Below are 20,859 nucleotides of genomic sequence, written 5' to 3'. Positions count from 1 at the left end.
ACCAGGGGCATAGGAACAAAAATATCCAATCCCCGGCCTCAGGGAGCTTGGTCTAGTTTGGGAAGCAAACAGGTAAAGTGACAGTTATGATACAGTGTGATGAGCCTTCTAGTGGAAGTGTGGACAAACGAAACACCAGAAGTGACCAGGTCTGCCTGGGGTGTTCAAGGAGACTTCCAGTGTGGATGGCCTGGCTGCTTTTTTAAGAGTCAGACAAAAGAGACATACCAAGTCATTGGAAAGAGGACAAGGATGACAGAAATCCAGGCAAACAGAAGAGCAGACTAAAGAATGGAAATAGGACTCCATAGCCCCAGTGCTTGGCACCCACTGGAGTTCCTTGAGGACTATGTTATAGTGGCTTACAAACTTCTTAGGAAAGAGATTATCTTAAGAGAGGCAGCTTCAGTACAGAAAAAGGAGCTAGAGCCCCCAAGCAGGCTTAAAGGCCCTGTGCTGGCCACAGCTCCCAACCAGAATTTCTCTGGACTGGGCACCTAGCAGGCTTCCAGAATTTGATGGTTAAATTGGGGTTGCCCTGCTGCCTGGTTGCCTTACCAAAGAAACAGACACTTCCTAGGGATCAGCCTGAACAACTGCCACAAAAAAAGATACCTGTGTTCTACAAAGAGGTCATCAGAACAACTGGGCTTTGCGAAAGAAATGGAGGTGTGTGGCCCTTCACACCAGGGCAGCTAATGGGGCCTTTGGAATGGCACTCAGGGAGCAGGCCCATCAGTTCCCACAGGCCTCAGAGAGGACAAGGGGATGTGCCTGCATTGACTTGGCTTCCCCCCAGGAAGCACAGTTAGCCTGCAGCAGGATGAGGGCTAGGCTCTCTGGGGACCATGGGGATCACTGACCTTTTGTTGGCTGGTGCACATCGCCGGCTCCTCCTCTCCCGGCCCCCCCCTCGGAGAACAGTAAGGACCCTACTGGAGAAGCAGAATTGGGGAGTCAGGCACAGGGGCTACCGAGACAGTCCCTCCCCAGCCTTGAGGGGATGAAGGGCCCTCTCCAGGGTGGAGGTGCTGCTTGCAGGGACTTTTCTGGGGACTCCCTTGCCTTCAAGGCCTCTAAGGAAGGAGCTGCTTGACAAACCAAGGACGATCAGCCCCACAGACCCCATCAGACTCATGATCACCGACTTCCACTCTTTGCCTGGGGCGGGGAGACTGGGCAGAGGAACAGAGGCCTCACCATGAGTGCAGGATCCCTCCTTCCCCACAGCAGGCAAACAGGCCAGCCCTCAGCACTGGAGGCCCCCAGTTCCCCCTTCCAACTGCCCGCTCATTCTCCTAGCCTCCTTCATGAGGCACATTCTCCCCACCACTTTGCAACTTTGCTCACACCCTTTATGCTGGGTCAAGCTCACACTTCCCAACTCGTTCAAAAGCCTGACACAGGCACCCCTCTCCTCCAGAAACTTCTCCAGATTTACACCCCAAGCTCCTCTTCTGTTCTTTCCTGTCCTTGAGGCTCTCACTACACCTTGAGGCCATCCACACCTGCTTCATTCAACACAGTGAGTGCTCAGAAGCTCACCCTCGTCCAGTTCTTTGCCAGTTAGACCCCAGAGCTTCCCAGAGATTTCCAGGGGCTTCCTGTAATTCCTGTCTGTTCTTCATCCCACCATCGTGCCTACAAAAGGGCTGTGCACGTCAAAGGAGATCCTGCCTGGAGTTCAGCCTGGATGTGGGCAAGCCCTTTCTCAGGAGTTATTTCTCACTCCCCACCACACCCCTCATCAGCAGCACCTGGGCCTCAGTCCAAAGGCCCTGGTGGGCACATGTTACCATGTCTGGGTTCCAGGCCGGCTTGAACTCTTCACCCCACCTCTCCCGCCGCCAGTGAACCTGTATACTCAGCACCTGGCTTCCAGGTACCCAGCCCTACTTCCAGATCCACAGGATGGCTTCAGGATGAGAAAACTCAGTGATGAAGGGGAAAAGTCCTTATATGGGCTCTTACTCTAACCCCAGTTGCAAATTCCCAAACTTGAACTAGAATAATACTTGAGCTGTGGAACTTTCCAGGGGGGCTTTCTGAGATCCTTTGGGAGGGGCTTCCCTTATGACAAAGGGAAGCCACAGCCAGCACCCATAGAACCAGGCACTGAGAGGCAAGAAGGATGTGAGTGAACCAACCAGGGCTCCTACTGCAGACTTTCCATTTGGGACTTCCTCTTTCCCCACACTTCTTGCCATAATTTCACATCCCTGCAAGACTCCAAGGCCTCTACCTCCCCAGACCTAAATCCAACCCAGATTTCATATCTATACGAGTTTCTCCCTGTAGCCCAATCTTGGTCCTGCCTACAGGCTAAGGACCCCACTCTGTTCCTCCATAAGATGACCCCCCAACAGAGGGCTGAACTGGGCAGGTCCAAAAGTGCCAAAGGGTCTGGAAGGCCAAAACCCTGAGCTCAGAGAGAATCAGTGACAGCAGAGGGCTGGAGCAGGCCAGAGCTGGAGGAGCTCAGACAGGACTCCTGGGTTCTGTCTCCAGGTTTACTTAACACCAGGGCTCTCAAAGATGGTAGGCACTTAGTCGAAGGAGTGCTAAAATTAAATGCCTAGTCCCAACCATACCACCAATTAGGGCTGTGGAATCACTAACGAGTCATTTCATCTCTCTGGTCCTCAATGTCATCATCTGTCAAATAGGGTTAAGAGATGTTCAATATAATCCCAGCACTTTGGGAGGCTGAGACGGGCGGATCACGAGGTCAGGAGATCGAGACCATCCTGGCTAACACGGTGAAACCCCATCTCTACTAAAAATACAAAAAAATTAGCCAGGCATAGTGGTGGGCGCCTATAGTCCCATCTACTTGGGAGGCTGAGGCAGAAGAATGGCGTGAACCTGGGAGGCAGAGCTTGCAGTGAGCTGAGATCGCGCCACTACACTCCAGCCTGGGTGACAGAGCGAGACTCCGTCTCAAAAAAAAAAAGAGACGTTCAAAAGACACAAGGGTGAAGGCGTGTGGGTGGGCAGGGTGTTGGGAGTGCACACTGTGGGAAGGCAGAGACCCTACAACTCTACTCCCATTCCCTTCTAGTCATGGATGGGGGCCTCCCACAGTAGCAGGGTGAGGGTAATGAGACTGCCTAAGACCCTCTTTCTCCAGCCCATGCTTTTCTCTTGTTACTTAGGTCCATAGAAAAGAAAGAATGATTAGAATGAGTGGAAGGAAATCAAACACCACCATGAGAAAGAAAAAAAGCAAGATATACTACCAGGAAAACGCAAAAAAATGGTGACTGGAGACAACGGCAGGAGTTCAAACATCTCTTGATGTCAGAAACCAAGGTGAGATGTAGGTGGATGGAGTGCTTCAGGGTGGGCAAAGGAGAGGGGAGCACACAGACAAGGGCAGGCCCCCACCCCCACCCCAGCACCCCCCAAATAAAATTAAGAAATGGCAAAGGAAGCGGGTAGGAAAGGAAGGAAGGTGTCAGGACAGGTGGAGGAGGGGAAGGGGACAGGGGAGGGACAGGGAGAAGAACAGAAAATCCAGGCGCAGGTTGGGGGCAATCCAATCCAATCCAAACCAAACCAAAACTTCAAACCATACCTTCGCTGTTTAACGTCAGGTGAGCCGGACCTTGGAAAGGGGAAGGAGAGAAAGAAAGAAAGAAAAAAAAAGAAGAAAAAAGAAAGAAAAGGGGAAAGAAACAAAGAAAACACAAGTCATCAAAATCAGCCAGAGAGAAGGGAGAAAAAAGCTTTTGCTGCCACAATTTAAAAACCCTTTTTAACTTGTGACAGACATCGGGGGGGAAGCCTCAGCCCAGGAGCTGAGGAGAGGGGCCCGATGCCGAAACAGCGGGTGGAGGGCACAACAGGGGAAGAGAGAAAGAGAGATTAGGGGCTTCAGAGAGGGTGAGAAGGGTACAGGCAGAACCGGAGGAAGGAGGGGGCGGGGAGCCGCTGCAGGGGGGAGAGGAGATTTTGGTTTCTTTTTTTCTTCTTGCCGGAAAAAAAAAAAGGAAAAGGAGGAGAAGCATTAGGCTGGGAGGGTTGCTTTTTCCTTTTTCTTTTTTTCTTTTTTTTTTTCTTCCGGGAGGCGGAGAGAAAAAAAAACGGTCAACGAGAAAAACGATTCAGATGGAGGAGAAAATAAAACACGACACAAAAATCAAAGCCACCTGGAGAGAGAGAGTGTCCTGTTAGCATGGGATTAAGCGGGCAAGGGGGCCTCCAACCCCCCAACACCCCTAATTCCAGTTACCCCTAGGATGCTGACAGAAAAGGGGGAAAGATGGGGGGTATAAAGAACCTGGGCCTAAAAGGATCCCCCACTAAAGCGGGTTTTGGAAGGAATCTGTTGGGTTCTAATCCTCCCAGCTACCCTTCCCAATAACCTCTGTAGGGATAGTAGGGACACTGCACACCTGGGTTCTAAGAGGAAACTGGGGTTCAAGAGGACAAAATTAGTGAGGAAGCAGGTAAGAGAAGGTAGAATCTACGGAGACACTGAGAGACTGGGCTCAGAGCTCTCAGACAGCAAGGTCCAAAGAGGACAGCCAAGCCCTATGGGAGGAGGCCCAGCTCTCTGAAAGGTCCAAGTACATCATTCATAAATTACAGACACCCTTTCTCTGGCCAGGACCTCTCTCAAATGACTCAAAAGCTGGATTTTGAAAATAGAAAATGGACTGATAGGAAGATCAGCTAGGATTTCCATCCAGAATTACACTGGCCCCTTGAGACAGCCTTGTCAGCCCTAACCCAAAGTATCCCTCCCCAGCCTTAGTGGGAAGGAATCTGGCCCACTGGATCAGTACCCTTGTCCCCAGCAGGCACCAGCCAAGGAACGCTCTCTCCTAGAGAGGCTGGCAGCACCAGGCCCCACAGCTGGTCTGAGACCCAAGGGCTCCCTGAGATGTCCAGCCAGCTCCACCAAACCTCAGAGCCCCCTCCTAACCCTAACCCCAGCCCCACTCACTCCCCTGTGGTGTCTGGCCAAGAGGGTAGGAAAGGGAACAGCCCTGCAGTGCCACTGTCACCCTTGGAAACCAGCCCCACTGCTGTGGCAATGAGATGTTAAACCTAGGGACAGAAAGCTGGGGCCAGGATGGAAGTAGCAAGGTTAAAGAGTTACAAGTATTTCTGAGACGAAGCTGGGGGCCAGGATGCCTGGGTTCCAAGAGGAAAGGCAGTGAGGAGGCCAGGAAGGACATGGCCAGATGGTTCACATTTCCCTCTTTGCCCCATCTCTCTAGGGTGGCATTGGTTTCTCCCCACATCTGAGTCTGAGGCCACTTGGAGGAGGAGGTCACAGCCGCTGAGGGCAGCCTTAGGACTCAGGACTGAACAGCTCTTGGGAGGATGTAGGTTTTTATCCATGACACAGGTAAGGACCCAGGCATTTGAACCAAGTCTCCTCATTCCTTACTCTGAATACCCTCCTACTCTGCCACCAACCCTTTCCCCAAGAACTACCAGCATCTCCGTCCAAACCCCCTAAACCCAGGACCCAGACCCAGAGCCCTCAACCCACATCTGACATTCCCTGTCAGAAGCAGCCTTGCTCTCAGGCTCCCACCCTTGAGAATCCAGGCCTCTGCCCACCCCCAGCCCAGGAGCCAGGTGCCCTGTGAACCCACCCTCTGTCTCCCACAGGCCTGACTGCTGCTGGGGGAAGCCACATCTCCCTCTCCCAGACCCTTCCACTGCCCAGCTCCTCGCCAGCCTCATTAGCATTCGGCAGTCTCCCTCTGTCACCACGGCAACCAGCTGCTCAGCTCCCTCAGGCGTGACAGCACCAGCCATCTTGGTGAAGGGGAGGCTGGTTCCCTTCCTGTCTACCCCTGGCTCAGCCCCAGCTGGCCCCAGGGTTTTCTCCCTAAAGTCCGTCTCCCCGCTAATCTGAAATCTCTGCTCCCTCCTCCTGGCCCCCAGCCCCACTGGGGTATTCACTTCCCCACATCCACCTGTGACATCAGCCCCTCCTCCCACCACTGGAGAAGAGACTGGCAGTGATGGATGGCATTGCCAAGGGTCTCTTCCTAGGGCACTTTATCCGGCTACTTCTGGTTCTCTTTGCCCTGCCACAAGAGGGTGGGAGGAAAAAGGAGGTGCTCGGCAGGGGCTGCAAAGCAGGATCTTGGGGTTCCTGGAGAAAGCTAGGCCTCAGGCAAGTGTCAAGCGGGAAGAGGGTGAAGGTACAGAGGACTCCTTAGAGATATAAGGAGGGCTGCAGGGTCCAGAGCACAGTGCCACAGAGGAAGCCCCCAGCCCACCCACGTGGAACCACCACCTGCTAAACCCACCTCCCCACCTTCAGTCTCATCCCCTAACTCTCCTACTGAAACCCCAGAGAGGACCACCATCAAAAGAAAGATGGTGATAGGTGACAAGGTTAAGAGACACAAAAGCAGGCACAAAGACATGTCACAGAGTGACATAGAGATGCATCAGACTCCTAGGTGTGTATACACACACACACACACAGCCACCAATACACAGCCCTGCACAGCCACTGACATGCAGGCACCCACAGTGCCACCTCTAAACCAGCAGACCACCACACCACCCAAAGAAACAGTGAGGTGGCATCCACAGGCCTCCTTCCCCATGGGTCCCCAAAGCCCAACTTCCCTTCTTGTCCCTGTCTATCAGCCCCTTTCCTCTCCCCTACTCCCGCCAGACTCCTTCTTCCCAAGTGCCCCCCTGCCTTTCTTCTTTTGGCCAAGTTGTTCCCCATTCCTGCCCCTCCCTACAGCTTGAGGCTTGAGTCTTTCTCTTCCCACCCCTTCACTTGCCCCCTCTCCTTCCTCCATCTCTCTGCTCCTTCCTTTTTTCTCTCCTCCACCATTTTTTCCCTTTCTCTCTTCCTCCCTCCATCTCTCCCTTTGTTCCAGAGGAGACATGACATCAAGAGCAAGTAAAAGTCACATCAGCACTAAATCTTATCTCCAGCCCTCAGAAGGCTGCGTCCACCCAGACATGCAGACTCTCTCTCTGACATACACACAGAGGTAAACACTGACACACGGAGATGCAAACACAGATGCAGACACACAAAGATGCTGATGCTCTACACAGGCATACAGAAATGTGGGCCACACCACATATGCATCGATGGAGGCGCAGAGCACACCCACGCACTCAGACACAAAATCATGTTACATGTACACAGCATATATCCTCAGGCATGCACAGAGACACACAGACCAGCAGAGCTGTATAAATGTATGTGTATGCAGACATACATACACACATATACATACACACACACACACACACACACACACACACCTGCCAGCTGGGCCCAGGGGACCTGAGGACCCCAAGGAGAAGAGATTTCCAAGAGAGACAAGTCAGACCATGGACATCACAAGGAAAAATGGGTTCCAGCCCTACACTCAGGCAAAGAGCCTTTGCTGCCTTTCTTCCCCATGACTACTGCATCCTTGGCACTTTCCTCTGCTCCTCCCCAGGGACACCCTTGCCCTCCCACTCCTCCTTCCCAGGAGAAGGGACTAGGATGCCACCTCATGCCTGCTCTGCCGCCTTCTTCATGGTGGCTATGTGAGTTCATCTTCAACACAGCCTTCAAGCCAGGACTACCTTCTTCCCGCTCTCAGTCCACCCCAGAGAAGGAAAAGAAACACAGGGAAAGCCAAACTGCTAGAGAAAGAGTCAGAGAATGACAGAAACCCAGAGAGAGCCTGGGGAAGGAGAGACACATGGTCCAGGGACAGAGTCGTAGAGAAAAGGAGGTAAAGACAGAAACTGGACAGGGAGAAGAGGCCAACAAAACAGGAGATAGAGAAAGAACAGAGAGATCTCAGAGAGAGGCAGAAGCCCTACCCTTGCCCTCTGACCTGGATGAAGGAAGAAGCAGACCACTCCTACCTAGCAACCTGTAGGGCAGTGGCTAGGGGCCTGCTGCAAGTGGCAAGTGTTGGTCACAGTGGGGCAGAGAAGCTGCCCCAACTATACACCCCCGACCCCCTACTCTGCCAGTGCACTCCACCACCCTCCAGTCCCCTAAGCCCTGCACAGTGGCACCAGACTCCAGGGCAGATTTCCCCCAAGCACAGGTTTCTGGGGCAACAGCCCACCCCAGCCTGCCCCAGCATCTGGCAAAATTGCCTTTCTAAGTTTCTTAACTTGGGCTGGGCTAAACGTTGTCTACCCAATTATTTCTAGGCACTTCAGAATCCTGTCAGCCCCGTCCCTCCACCCCCACCGCTCATCTCTTCCCTAAGAAGGCCGGTCAGCAGCTCCCGTGAAACCCACGAAGAGGGGATGCAAGAGAGTGGGGCAAGGCAGCCAAGGGAGGACCCCAGCCATCCTTCTCCAGAGAGGCCCTAAACATGGCAGGAAAGGGAGTCCTTGGGTAGCCAACGACAGCCCCTCATGTAGGATCCCCATAGCAACAGATCCACTACCCCAGCGACCGGGAGGCTTCACTCACCTTCCATGGGGTGCTCCTCTGTAGCCAGCGAGGTTTGGAGAAGGGGGAGGCAGAGAGAGAAGAAAAAGGAGGGCTGTTAGCAAAGGCACCACGGACAGGGGCTCCAAGGGGAGAGTGGAGTCCAAGCCCACCCAGACCCTGACATGAGTCACCCAACGTGGAAGGCCCAAATCTCAAGAAACAGCTATGTTGGGGATGAGGCAGAGACAGAGCTACTCCCTGAGTCAGAACCTCACACACAGTCAGCCAGTACCCATCACACCCAAGCCTCAAGTAACATTTCAGGAAACTGAGGCCCAGGACAGGGAAGTAACCACTCAAGGTCACACAGAGAATCTGAGGCAGGGCCAAGAGTGGCAGTCAGGCTTCCCAGTTTCCCCAGACAGGCTCCTCCCCTGCGTTCCATTGCATCTCAGAGACATAGGGACACACTCACACCACTAACTGTCTCACAGGGTTTACTAGAGACACACTCATGCTCAGTGATACACTGACACACATAGGCACTTAGCAATCCAGTGACACACACCATCTCACACAATTCACATATAAAGCCTCTGTACACAGGACCCAACCACCTACAGCCCCTGACCCTCCCAGGGGTGAAAAGACATCAGGACACAGAGTGAGAAAACATGATTCTGCCACACAGCACTGTGTGACTTTCATCCTATTCACTTAACCTCTCTGAGTCCCTACTGCCTCTTCTGCAAAAATGAGAGGGGTGGACTGGATAGTTTCTGAGGCCTCTTCTGACTCTGATTCTGATTCTAGGACAAATGTCTTCTTAACATCTGGATGAGGCCAAGGCTCCCCAGGCTGGATGGCCATGCCAGTGGGGGAAGGGAGTCCAAATTCAGTAGGCCACACTGGGCCCAGAGCTAGACCATGCCACATTCTTTGGACAGGCAGACCTCACCTATTAGGGCCCTGCCTGGGCCTGGCCTTGGAGCTCACCAAATGGGTCAAGGGAGAAGACAGAACAAAGAGAAGATGGAGATAATTCCTTCAACTAAGCTATAACTCCTCAAGCAGGCTGGGCTCTGATCTGCTTTGTAAGAGGATGGAGGTGCCCCCAGCTCCAAACATTTGCCATGTGCCCACCTCCTGGGAGCCTTTAGATGAAGCAGTAGGCAGGAAGGGGGAAACAGCACAATCTACAAACACACAAACCCAGTGGGGAAACACATACTTGCATGTGCAGGCCCCAGGATACACACTTGTGTACACACAACTATACAGTACACACTCACGCATGCACACACTATCTCCTCCTACCTCCAACCCCATTTGGTGATACCTGTTCATTCACTCACGGAGAGGTAGCTATACTCTGAAAACAAACACAGTCATTTGTCATACCTTATACCACTCCCATAATCCACGCACATACACAGGCTGAATGCAAGCACCAATACCTGCACAGTAATCTACTACATAACACTAGACACACACACCACCACCCCACAGTGACTCCAGTGGCTAAAGACACACAGCCAGCAATGAACACAGCTCTCTTTCTATCTTCCATTTCCTAAACCTACACACACAGTCTTTCCATGTCAATATGTGTTACAAACACACTCCTCTACAACACAGAGCTGCTTCTACCGGACAGCTGCATCACCTAAAAGCTATATATCCAATAGTTTTCTTTTTTTTTTTTTTTTTTTTTTTTTGAGATGGAGTTCTGCTCTTGTTGCCCAGACTGGAGTGCAATGGCACGATCTTGGCTCACCGCAACCTCCGCCTCCCGGGTTCAAGTGATTCTCCTGCCTCAGCTTCTGGCCACCACACCTAGCTAATTTTTGTATTTTCAGTAGAGACAGGATTTCTTCATGTTGGTCAGGCTAGTCTCGAACTCCCGACCTCAGGTGATCGGCCCTCCTCGGCCTCCCAAAGTGCTGGGATTACAGGTGTGAGCCACAGTGCCCAGTAATAGTTTTCTTAAGTAAACTGAATCACATTACATTTATGGGGGGAGCTGGCTAATAAAGGGGCCCTCAGGAAAACCTTTGGCTCTCGTGAAGACTGTTGTGCCAGGATTTCTTTGGTCCCAGTATGCTAAGACCCTGGTCTGTCAGCACAATTGTCTCACCAGCACCTGTGCAAATAAGGAGGCGTAGTGATTTCTAGATAATCCAACATGGCAGGTATTTCAAAACGTATTTCCACCTGCCAGAAATGTACGTCATGCTATGCTCAGGAAGTTGAAACAACCAGGTTTGGTTTGTTTCTGGCTTTGGAGAGACAGCACCTAGAAACTCACATATCTCTCTTCCTCTGCTGCCCTTTGCTTTCTGCTGATTCACCTATGCCCCTCCCCTGCCACCTCAGGCCCCTTCAGGCTTGGCCCCTGCCCTCCACATTCCTCTTACTTCTCCTCCCTGTCCTCCGTGATGGCTCACTTTCGTGCTCAGAGACTCCCAAACCTGCATGGGTAGTCCCAGCCTCCTCCCTGAGTGCCAGTCCTGTATCACCATGTGTCTGCCCAGCAATGTAATTGCTCGGCCAACTCTCTGACATCCAAACTCCACCACTGAAGCCATTCTCGACACCTCCACTCCCACAGTCAAGTGCTTATTCCTCTGTGCTTAGCAAAGCCCCTGCTTTCAACCACTGCTGCCTGAGCTCCCACTACATGCCCCACACTGCCCTCACAGGATCCAGAGATGCCATTAGTTAGCCATGTGCTGGGCACCGTACTGACTCTCACATGCAATGTCACACATCAGCCTCACTGCAACACTGAGCTCGGTGTTATCTATCTCCTTGGTGCAGAGAAGAATACATACCCAGGAGCGCAGAATCACCTTTGCCCTTCTCCACTGCAATCCTAGGTCATCATAGCCTCTGGCCGCACCCCTTGTGCCTGGTTTCCTGCAATAGCCTCCTCTTGGTCAGTCTCCCTACCCATCCCCAGTCTGACCCTTTTGGCACAGGTAACAGATATGCCTTACTAAATACTGCTGTGATGAGAACCTTTCAGTGTTTCTTATACAAACCTCTCTCCCGTGCTCTTGACCTACGTGCCCATCTGCCTTTAGAGCCGCTGTCTCTGAGTGTCTCATAGGCTTCTCACACTCAATATGTCTAAGGTGGGCCTCATAACCCTCTTCTCACCCCACCAAATTCCCTGATCAAGTTAGGCACCCAGAAAGCACTTGCTCCTTTTGTCAGGCCAATCACTGGATTCTATTGGTTCCACCTTCTAAAACCCTAAAAACAAAACTAAACTCCTAGAAATCCTTATCATCCCTCCATTTCCACCGGCACTGCCCAGGCCTGGCCTTGGTGAGGCCAGGCCCTGATCAGTCCCTCTCCTTGGAACATTAATAAGCCTAGGAGATGACGCCCTCTACAGCCACTCTTTTCACCCTGAAATTCATACACCACAGCATAACAAAGCGGTCCACTCCCACCATGTTATGACCCTGCTGAAAACTCTTCAAAGCTTCTCAGTGCCTGTAGGTTAAAGTCGAATCTTCTCAGAAAATCCCACCCGAAATTTGACCGTGCCTTCCTCTAACCTCTTTTCCTGCGACAATCCAGGCTGCAACCACCTCAGCTTCTTCCTGTTTCTATAATATGCTATGTTTCTGCACATAATATTCCTTGTGCTTGAAATACTCTTCACCTACAGCTGGCTAAGAAAATCTACTCTTTCTTTAAGACCCAAGTCAAGGGCTAGCTACAGTGGTTCGTGCCTATAATCCCAGCACTTTGGGAAGCCACAGTGGGAGGATCACTTGAGCTCAGGAGTTTGAGACCAGCCTGGGCAACATAGGGAGACCTGTCGCTACAAACAAATGCAAAAATTAGCCGGATGTAATGGCTCGTGTCTGTACTCCCAGCACTTGGGAGACTGAGGTGGGAGAATCACTTGAGCCTGGGTGGTCGAGGCTGCAGTGAGCCGTAATGACACCACTGCACTCCAGCCTGGATGACGGAGAAAATCTTGCCTCAAAAAAATAAATAAATAAATTATCCAGACAGGGTGGTGTGCGCCTATAGTCCCAGATACTCAGGAGGTTGAAATGGAGGATCATTTGAGCCCAGGGGTTTGAGGTCACAGTGAGCTATGATCACACCACTGCACTTCAGCCTGGGTCTCTAAAAAAAAGAAAAGAAAAAGAAAAAAGATTCAGGTCAATATACGTTTGTCTCTGTTCTAAACAAAGGAGAGCTAGCCTTCCTCTTTTGTGCCAACTCTAGAAATGTACATTCTATTATTAATTATCTTATTGAATCTCTATTGCAACTGTGTTAACATGTCTGTTTCCTGACTTGACTGTGAAATATCCAGAAGTGAAGACAATGCCTCATTCATCTCTCTATATCCAGCTGCTCACATGGCTCCTGGCTTAGAAAAAAAGGCATTCTCACGTTTGTTGAGTGAATCATAAAATAACACTTTGCATATACTGAGCACTTAGGGTGTGCCTGGCTCTTTACGCCCATTGTGCCTTTACTCACCACTGCTACATTGTGAATGGATATCACTATCACTTCCTTTTAGAGCTGAAGAAACCAAGACTCAGAAAGTAGGAGTAACTTGGCTAAGGTCACACTGCTGGCTGGTGACAGTCAAAATTTGAACTCAAATCTGCCTGTCTGAAAAATTCCAGTGGGCTACATGCTTAGCCTGGAAGTCAAGACTTCTAGAAACTGATTCTAATCTAACGTTCTGATTTTATCTACCATAAAACACAACCAACTTTGTCTCTTCACCACGCCCTGACCCACTCAATTCACATCCCCTATATTCCTCATGTAGGCTACTCTCCTGGTGGGAAAGCCCTGCCCTTTCCTTTCCACCACTATAATTCATACTCAGTTATCCTTCTTCAAGGTCTGGCCAAGTCCCACCTCCTCCTTGAAGCCTTCCCTGACCACTACAGCTAATAACCATAGTACCATTTATTGATGATTCAGAATAGTGCCTGGATTGTAAAGGATTTTCATATATTAATTCACTTAGTTCTTACAGAGTAGGACGTTGAAGAACAATGTGGATAAGTTAACTGCCCAAGTTCACATGGCTAACAAGTAGCAAAGCTAGGTTCAAACCATGGCAGCCTATGCACTTACCCATTTTGCCACCTTTACATAGAAGCATCTAGCTTGTCTCTGGGTTCTGAGAGCAGCTGCTGTCTATACCACCCTCTAGAGAAGCCTGTCCCATTCTACCTGAAGCCACTTCTACCCACAGAAACTGTCAGGACCACAGGTACTGGATGTTAGAGCTGACAGAATAACCCAACATAGGTGATTTCATTTGCTTAACTTTCAGACACAAGACTTCACTCCCCCAGCAGAATACAGAGGTGGTGTCATAGATAGTATGTCTTGCCTAACATGAACTCAGGATTCCAGCAGATTGGTGATCAAGGACAGTGATGAAGACCAGAACAAAAGGGAAAAGAAAAGGCTCTAAACAACCAAAACATACATCTAACACCTGGACAATTAAGAACTGTTATTTTCTGGCTACTCTACACACACTGCCTAGAAGGTAGCCTTGCTCTATAGAAGCAGTCATGGAGCTGTAAAGCTGCATCCTTAATAAAGCTACTTCTACAAAAACGAAAAAAAAGAACTGTTATTTTCTCATAGGGCCTCTCAGGCCCTAGCCAGAGTCCACCTACTGTTAGTGACACACAATTCTAACAGCAATTCCTAGTTTAGGAATGCTGATTTCCACATTCACACACACACACACACACACACACACACACACGCACACACACAGAGAGAAAAAGAGGTGTCCGTTGCTACCTGACAACTCCTCCTAAGGGTAGAGATGGAAAAACTAGAAAAAGCTAATATAAGAATTCAGAAATACAGCAGTCAGGCATCAACTCAGGCAGGGACAAACCTCAGTGAAGGAACCACTGCATAAGAGTTTGATGTAATACCTGAGGGGAATCACGACCACCCTGAGTCATCTGCAAAAAGTTAAATCACGTTCCAGCTATTATGCTTAGGGAGGCAGAGAGGTGTGTAACACACTGTGAAGCGATTTCCATCTGAAATGTGTTAAATGTGGCTTAGCTGTGTGTTTTAATAGGATAACGCCCTGCTCTCTGGGATGGGTTCCTCTCCAAGGGCTTGGAAAACTGAGATTTTCCTGATCTATCTCCATCATCCTTTCTCTGTGCTGGGACAGCTGACCGATAAACACAGGAATACCCTTAGCACACAATGGCTTAAGGAAGAAGCTGTGGCCTAAGGAATTTAGGGCAGTTACCGGTTTCTGATAAAACCTTGTCCCTAGGCTGGGCGTGGTGGCTCACACCTGTAATCCCAGCACTTTAGGAAGCCAAGGCAGGTAGATCACAAGGTCAAGAGATCAAGACCATCCTGGCTAACATGGTGAAATCCCGTCTCTACTAAAAATACAAAAATTAGCTGGGCGTGGTGGCGGGCACCTGTAGTCCCAGTTACTCGGGAGGCTGAGGCAGGAGAATGACATGAACCCGGGAGGTGGAGCTGGCAGTGAGCCGAGATCACGTCATTGCACTCTAACCTGGGCAACAGAGCAAGATTCTGTCTCAAAAAAAAAAAAAAAAAAAAAAAAAAAACCTTGTCCCTAAATAGCCCCAATAAACCAAATGCAGGTAATCAAACTGACCAGCTCTCCTTTCCGGAGGTAGCATGGAGACAGGTAGGGAGCAACAGGTTCTTGAGTCAGCTCAGGGCTCAGATCCCAACTCTTACATCTCTGAGCCTCTCTTTGACCCTCTGTAAAATGGAGAAAGTTATCCTCATGTGGTGATCATGAGGACTAAATGGGATAAAACATCTAAGACACCCGGCAAATGCTCAATAGCTGCGAGTCTCCCCCTCTCCTCCCTTGACCTTCCGAGCCAATTCTCTGTGTTCAAATTGCTGGGTCTGCGGCCACTACTACACTTCCTCCTTCTCCCAGCTGTCGGCGCCGCTGAAGTCTTCTGCTCAATTTTCCTCACCTTCTCCTTGGCCACTTCATCTGATCTCAGAGCTTCAAATACTATCTCTACACACACACAGCTCCATCTGCAGCCCCAGCTTCAACTCAAAGCTCTGGTCTCACATTCCCAATCACCTAGAATGTCAAGAGGCACCACCACTTAACACAAGCATGATCTATTGTGCCAAGCCTGCTCCCCTTCCTGGCACTCCCCTTTCCTCTCACCCCTCCACCAACTTCCAACCGTGCAGACCTGAAACTTCATCATCTCTGATCCCTCTCCTCCCACTCCACATCCAAGAGGAAGAATCCTACACTTTCAGGCTCAGCAATGGCCTTCAATCACTGCCACCACAACTGCCACCACCCTTCCTCGCCACTCCCCAAGACAACCAAGGCTCAGGTCCTCAATATCTCTTGTGTGACCTATCTCCCAACTGATTTCTTCACTACATAACTCTGTCTTCTGTAATCCCTTTGCACTTCACTCCCAGCTCCCTAAGTACAGCTCTTATCTTATCCATTTCCCTCCTCAAAATTCTTTTGTGGCTCCATTTGCCAGTACACTGTACCCAGTCAGCATTCAATATGAGTTAAATAATTTTTTTTTTTTTTTTTTTTTTTTTTTTTTGAGACGGAGTCTGGCTCTGTCGCCCAGGCTGGGGGTGCAGTGGCCGGATCTCAGCTCACTGCAAGCTCCGCCTCCTGGGTTTACTCCATTCTCCTGCCTCAGCCTCCGGAGTAGCTGGGACTACAGGCGCCCGCCACCTCGCCTGGCTAGTTTTTTCTATTTTTTTAGTAGAGACGGGGTTTCACTGTGTTAGCCAGGATGGTCTCGATCTCCTGACCTAGTGATCCGCCCGTCTCGGCCTCCCAAAGTGCTGGGATTACAGGCTTGAGCCACCGCGCCCGGCCATGAGTTAAATAATTTAAGCCAGATCATCAAGACCTGGTCTCAACCTGCTTCTCCTGCTTTAGGTTCTACTATTCTCCCTATACTTTTTGGTGCCCTCTACAGAAATGATGTATATTTCCCCGCGTCCATGCCTTTGCTCATACCAGCTCCTTTGCTTCAAATGACCTCTCCCAATCAAGTTTATTAATCAGTGTTCGAGGTCAGTTGCAAACAGCATGCCTTTCATAAATCTATTACTGATCCCCTCAACTTATAAACTCTCCCCTGCACTTTGCTTGTAATAATAACTACCATTTACTCATCACTAATTTTATATAGCAGATGCTAATTTAATTCTTACAACAAACCTATGAGATAAGCGTGTGTATCCCCATTTTTTTTTTTTTTTGAGATGGAGTCTTGCTATGTCGGCCAGGTTGGAGTGCAGTGGCGCAACCTCAGCTCACTGCAACCTCCACCTCCTGGGTTCAAGTAGTTCTCCTGTCTCAGCCTCCCAAGTAGCTGGGATTACAGGCATGCGCCACCATGCCCGGCTAACTGTTTTATATTTTTAGTAGAAACGGGGTTTCACCATGTGGGCCAGGCTGGTTTTGAACTCCTGACCTCACGTGATCCACCCGCCTTGGCCTCCCAAAGTGCTGGGATTACAGGCGTGAGCCACTACACCCAGTCACGTATCACCATTTTATACATAAAGAAAAATGACTCTAAAGGTTAGGTACTCACCTAATGTCACAGGCCTAGGGAGTAGAGAAAACAGATTTAAACCAGACCAGAGCCACAGAAGTCTATGGTTTAATCACTAAGCCACACTGCTTTACTGCATCTCTGGGCCACACACTATTGTACTGTTGTTGTTGTTGTTGTTGTTTTGCTATTATGTATTGAGCATTTTCTACGTGCCAGGCACTGTTCTAAGCACTTTACACAAACTAGCTAATTTAATTTTCACAATAACTCTATAAGGTAGGTACCATTATTATCTTCATTTATAGATAAGGAAATGGGGGCAAAGAGAGTTTAAGTATAAAGTCACTGCCTGGGCAGTCTGGAGCCAGAATCTCTTAACACCACACTGGACAGCTTTTTTATCTGCTTCCTCAATTTCATATCTGCTTCCCTAATTTAATAACTCCCAGACCAGGTGCGGTGGCTCACGCCTATAATCCCAACACTTTGGGAGGCCGAGGCAGGCGGATCACCTGAGGTCGGGAGTTTGAGACCAGCCTGACCAACATGGAGAAACCCCGTCTCTACTAAGAATACAAAATTAGCCGGGCATGGTGGTGCATGCCTACAATCCCAGCTACTCGGGAGGCTGAGGCAGGAGAATTGCTTTGCTTGAACCTGGAAGGCAGAGGTTGCGGTGAGCCAAGATTGTGCCATTGCACTCCAGCCTGGGCAACAAGAGCAAAATTCCACCTCAAAAAAAAAAAAAAAACAGTCAACTCCCAGAGCACAGAGTCATCTTATTCATCTCTGACCCCACTGTAGCCTCCAACACACAGTCTATCACAAAGGAGGCCTTGATAACTACCTGTTGAATTAAATCATTAACACAAAACACATGAGACATGTGTGTCTACCTCCCTGCAAGCACACACATTACAACTAGTTTCCTATTTCTCTCCTGAGCAAATCGTATATACCTGACACTCTGTTCTAAACACCTGCACCATCACTCCACCTGAGGTCTCACACACATGCCTGCACATCCCTTCTTCTTTGATCCCTTTTCAGCCCCTTCTCCACACACACAGGTGACATGAGTAAGCACTGACATGCAAATAATTGCAAGATCCCAGTCTACTCTATCCCAGCTTTGGCAGATAATCAGCAACAGTAGACAGACTCTCAGCCACTCCTACTGAGCTCTGTCTTCAATTATGTGTGGCCAGATCCCTGAGAGAGAGAGAGAGAATGCAAATTTCCTAGCATGGAGGTTCTCCATCAATGAGTAAGCCCAGACCCTGGGAGAGCAGGAGGGATTCCAAAGGATACACAAATCCGTATGCACACCAAACATCTGAAGGCAGATTGAAACATCTTGCATATAAAGCTAAAACCATTTTTCTAATGTATATTTTATTAACCACAATGGCAAATATAACATCAAAGTCATCTAAAAGCTTTTCCAAATTCACAGTAGCTTTGAGTCATTTATACTCACACTAAACAGATATAAAAATAATAACTACTTTGGAAGGGGTACTGTGAATTACTGACTTTTTAAAATGTCCTCAGTGGGCCAGGCGCGGTGGCTCACACCTGTAATCCCAGCACTTTGAGAGGCAAAGGCAAGCAGATCACCTGAGGTCGGGAGTTGGAGACCAGCCTGACCAACATGGTGAAAACCCATCTCTACTAAAAATACAAAAATTAGTTGGGCATAGTGGCAGGTGCCTGTAATCCCAGCTACTGGGGAGGCTGAGGCAGGATAATCACTTGACCCCAGGAGGCAGAGATTGCAGTGAGCTGAGCTCGTGCCATTGCACTCCAGCCTGGGCACAGAGCGAGAGTCTGTCTCAAAAAACAAACAAACAAACAAACAAAAAACTCCTCAGTCTCAGAAAGAGTTGGGAACCACTCACAACAGATGATAAAGTGATTATAACTCCAAGGAGGCCTGGGGATTCTGACCCCTAGAGTTGTCTCAGAGATCAGGAGCCAGGCCTGCTCCCCTTAAAGTCTTCCTTCCTCACCCCAGTACCCAACCATGGGAGCCCATGTCTTTCCTCCTTGACTGGATGAGAAAGTACTCGAAGTACAATGAGCACAGGATATTATAAAAGCTACCCAGGAAATAAGGAACAAATTGAAGAAGAAATGAGGTTGCAGAGTGGGGAGAGAAAAGAAGGGAATCAGTAGGGTTGTTGCTGTGCCTGTCATCTCCAGATGCAATCAGTGCCTACAACCCCCATGCCCACCCACAACATATATCTGAAAATACATACATACATGTTTTCATATGTATGTACAGCTTTGCCCCAAGCCTTTATTCTCTCAATTACTTATTAACATCTCTCCATTCATTCCACAAATCTTTATCAAACACCCACTATGTGTCTGGTACCAGATTAGGTGCTGGAAATACAGAAATGAATAAAGACACAACACTCCCCCTTTACCACAAAGCACTGCTCTCTCAAAAGATACCACACACACACATCACACACACACCACATACACACAGGCAACCCTGCCCCTACCAGCTGGCACCCACCTTATATCTCACTTTCCCTTTTTTTTTTTTTTTTTTTTTTTTGAGACGGAGTCTCGCTCTGTCGCCCAGGCTGGAGTGCAGTGGCCGGATCTCAGCTCACTGCAAGCTCCGCCTCCTGGGTTTACTCCATTCTCCTGCCTCAGCCTCCTGAGTAGCTGGGACTACAGGCGCCCGCCACCTCGCCCGGCTAGTTTTTTGTATTTTTTAGTAGAGACGGGGTTTCACCAGGTTAGCCAGGATGGTCTCGATCTCCTGACCTCGTGATCCGCCCGTCTCGGCCTCCCAAAGTGCTGGGATTACAGGCTTGAGCCACCGCACCCGGCCTTTTTTTTTTTTTTTTTGAGATGGAGTCTCATTTTGTCGCCCAGGCTAGAGTGCAGTGGTGTCATCTCAGCTCACTGCAACCTCCACCTCCCAGGTTCAAGCAATTCTCCTGCCTCAGCTTCCCAAGTAGTGGGGATTACAAGCACCCGCCACCATGCCTGGTTGATTTTTGTATTTTTAGTAGAGACGGGGTTTCACCATGTTGGCCAGGCTGGTCTCGAACTCCTGACCTCAAGTAATCTGCCCACTTCAGCCTCCAAAGTGCTGGGATTACAGGTGTGAGCCACCGCACCCGGCTCACGTTCCCTTTTCTTACATGAATCTCACACATACACACACACACAATGGGTCAGATACACATACTCAACCATCTCTCACAGCTTCACCACAGCTGACACAAACATTCATCTGATACCAAGCCATATTATACACACATCCATCCCTCTCCCACAGTTACTCAAACACATCTTAGACACACAACCACACAACCCATATTCAGAAGCATGCACTTGTTTGCCTCACTGGAAGCCTCTGGCCAATGAATCCTCTCAGGGAATGGACACAAAGGCTCTGGTTGACCAAGGTGCCTCTGGCTGCATTTTTCATACACCCAAGCCCAATTCAGCCACAGTGAGCCCAGGGACCAGTTACCCTAACCTCCTGCAGCTCGAGCTTTCCCTCCATCAAATTAGAGGATGGTTCATCCTGTTTTCTTAGGCGGGCTTTGGGGGAAGGGTAGAGGAACCAGAGGATCAAATTAAGGTTCTGGAAAGAAAAAGTCCTCATACATTCCAGCTGTCTTACTGAAGCCTCACATTAAAACACAGGCACATGAGCAGACACCCTCACACTTGGGAACTACTCACTCTACTAGGCACTAGGCTCCTATCTGCAAACACTGCTATTCAAACAGACCCATTCACACGTCAAATACACACTGCCAGACTCGCGGGCCTCTACACGCAGGCAAACACACACCAACACAGAATTTCACAGTTTAGGAAACACCTGAA

The 20,859-nt window shown here is 49.6% G+C and overlaps 1 protein-coding gene across 12 annotated transcripts in view; it reads right to left on the bottom strand.

Annotated features, from left to right (window-relative positions):
• Window positions 1–20,859, bottom strand: part of NRXN2 (neurexin 2) — a 117,112-nt gene that overhangs the window by 83,819 nt on the left and 12,434 nt on the right. For 7 of the 12 annotated variants that reach the window (XM_073014973.1, XM_073014978.1, XM_073014975.1 and 4 more), the window contains exons 3-5: window positions 8,432–8,449; window positions 3,578–3,607; window positions 864–935 (exon numbers count right to left, since the gene is read on the bottom strand). In XM_073014973.1, coding sequence (XP_072871074.1) covers window positions 864–935; window positions 3,578–3,607; window positions 8,432–8,449 — 120 coding nt within the window. The remainder of the gene's footprint in view (window positions 1–863; window positions 936–3,577; window positions 3,608–8,431; window positions 8,450–20,859) is intronic. The other 5 variants (XM_073014969.1, XM_073014993.1, XM_073014962.1 and 2 more) reach the window with 2 other exon arrangements.

Source organism: Chlorocebus sabaeus, chromosome 1 (genome assembly GCF_047675955.1).
Source record: "Chlorocebus sabaeus isolate Y175 chromosome 1, mChlSab1.0.hap1, whole genome shotgun sequence".
In the NCBI taxonomy this organism is placed as follows: Eukaryota; Metazoa; Chordata; class Mammalia; order Primates; family Cercopithecidae; genus Chlorocebus; species Chlorocebus sabaeus.
Note: the sequence above shows the minus strand (reverse complement) of the source record. Positions and strands in the feature narration are given on the sequence as shown.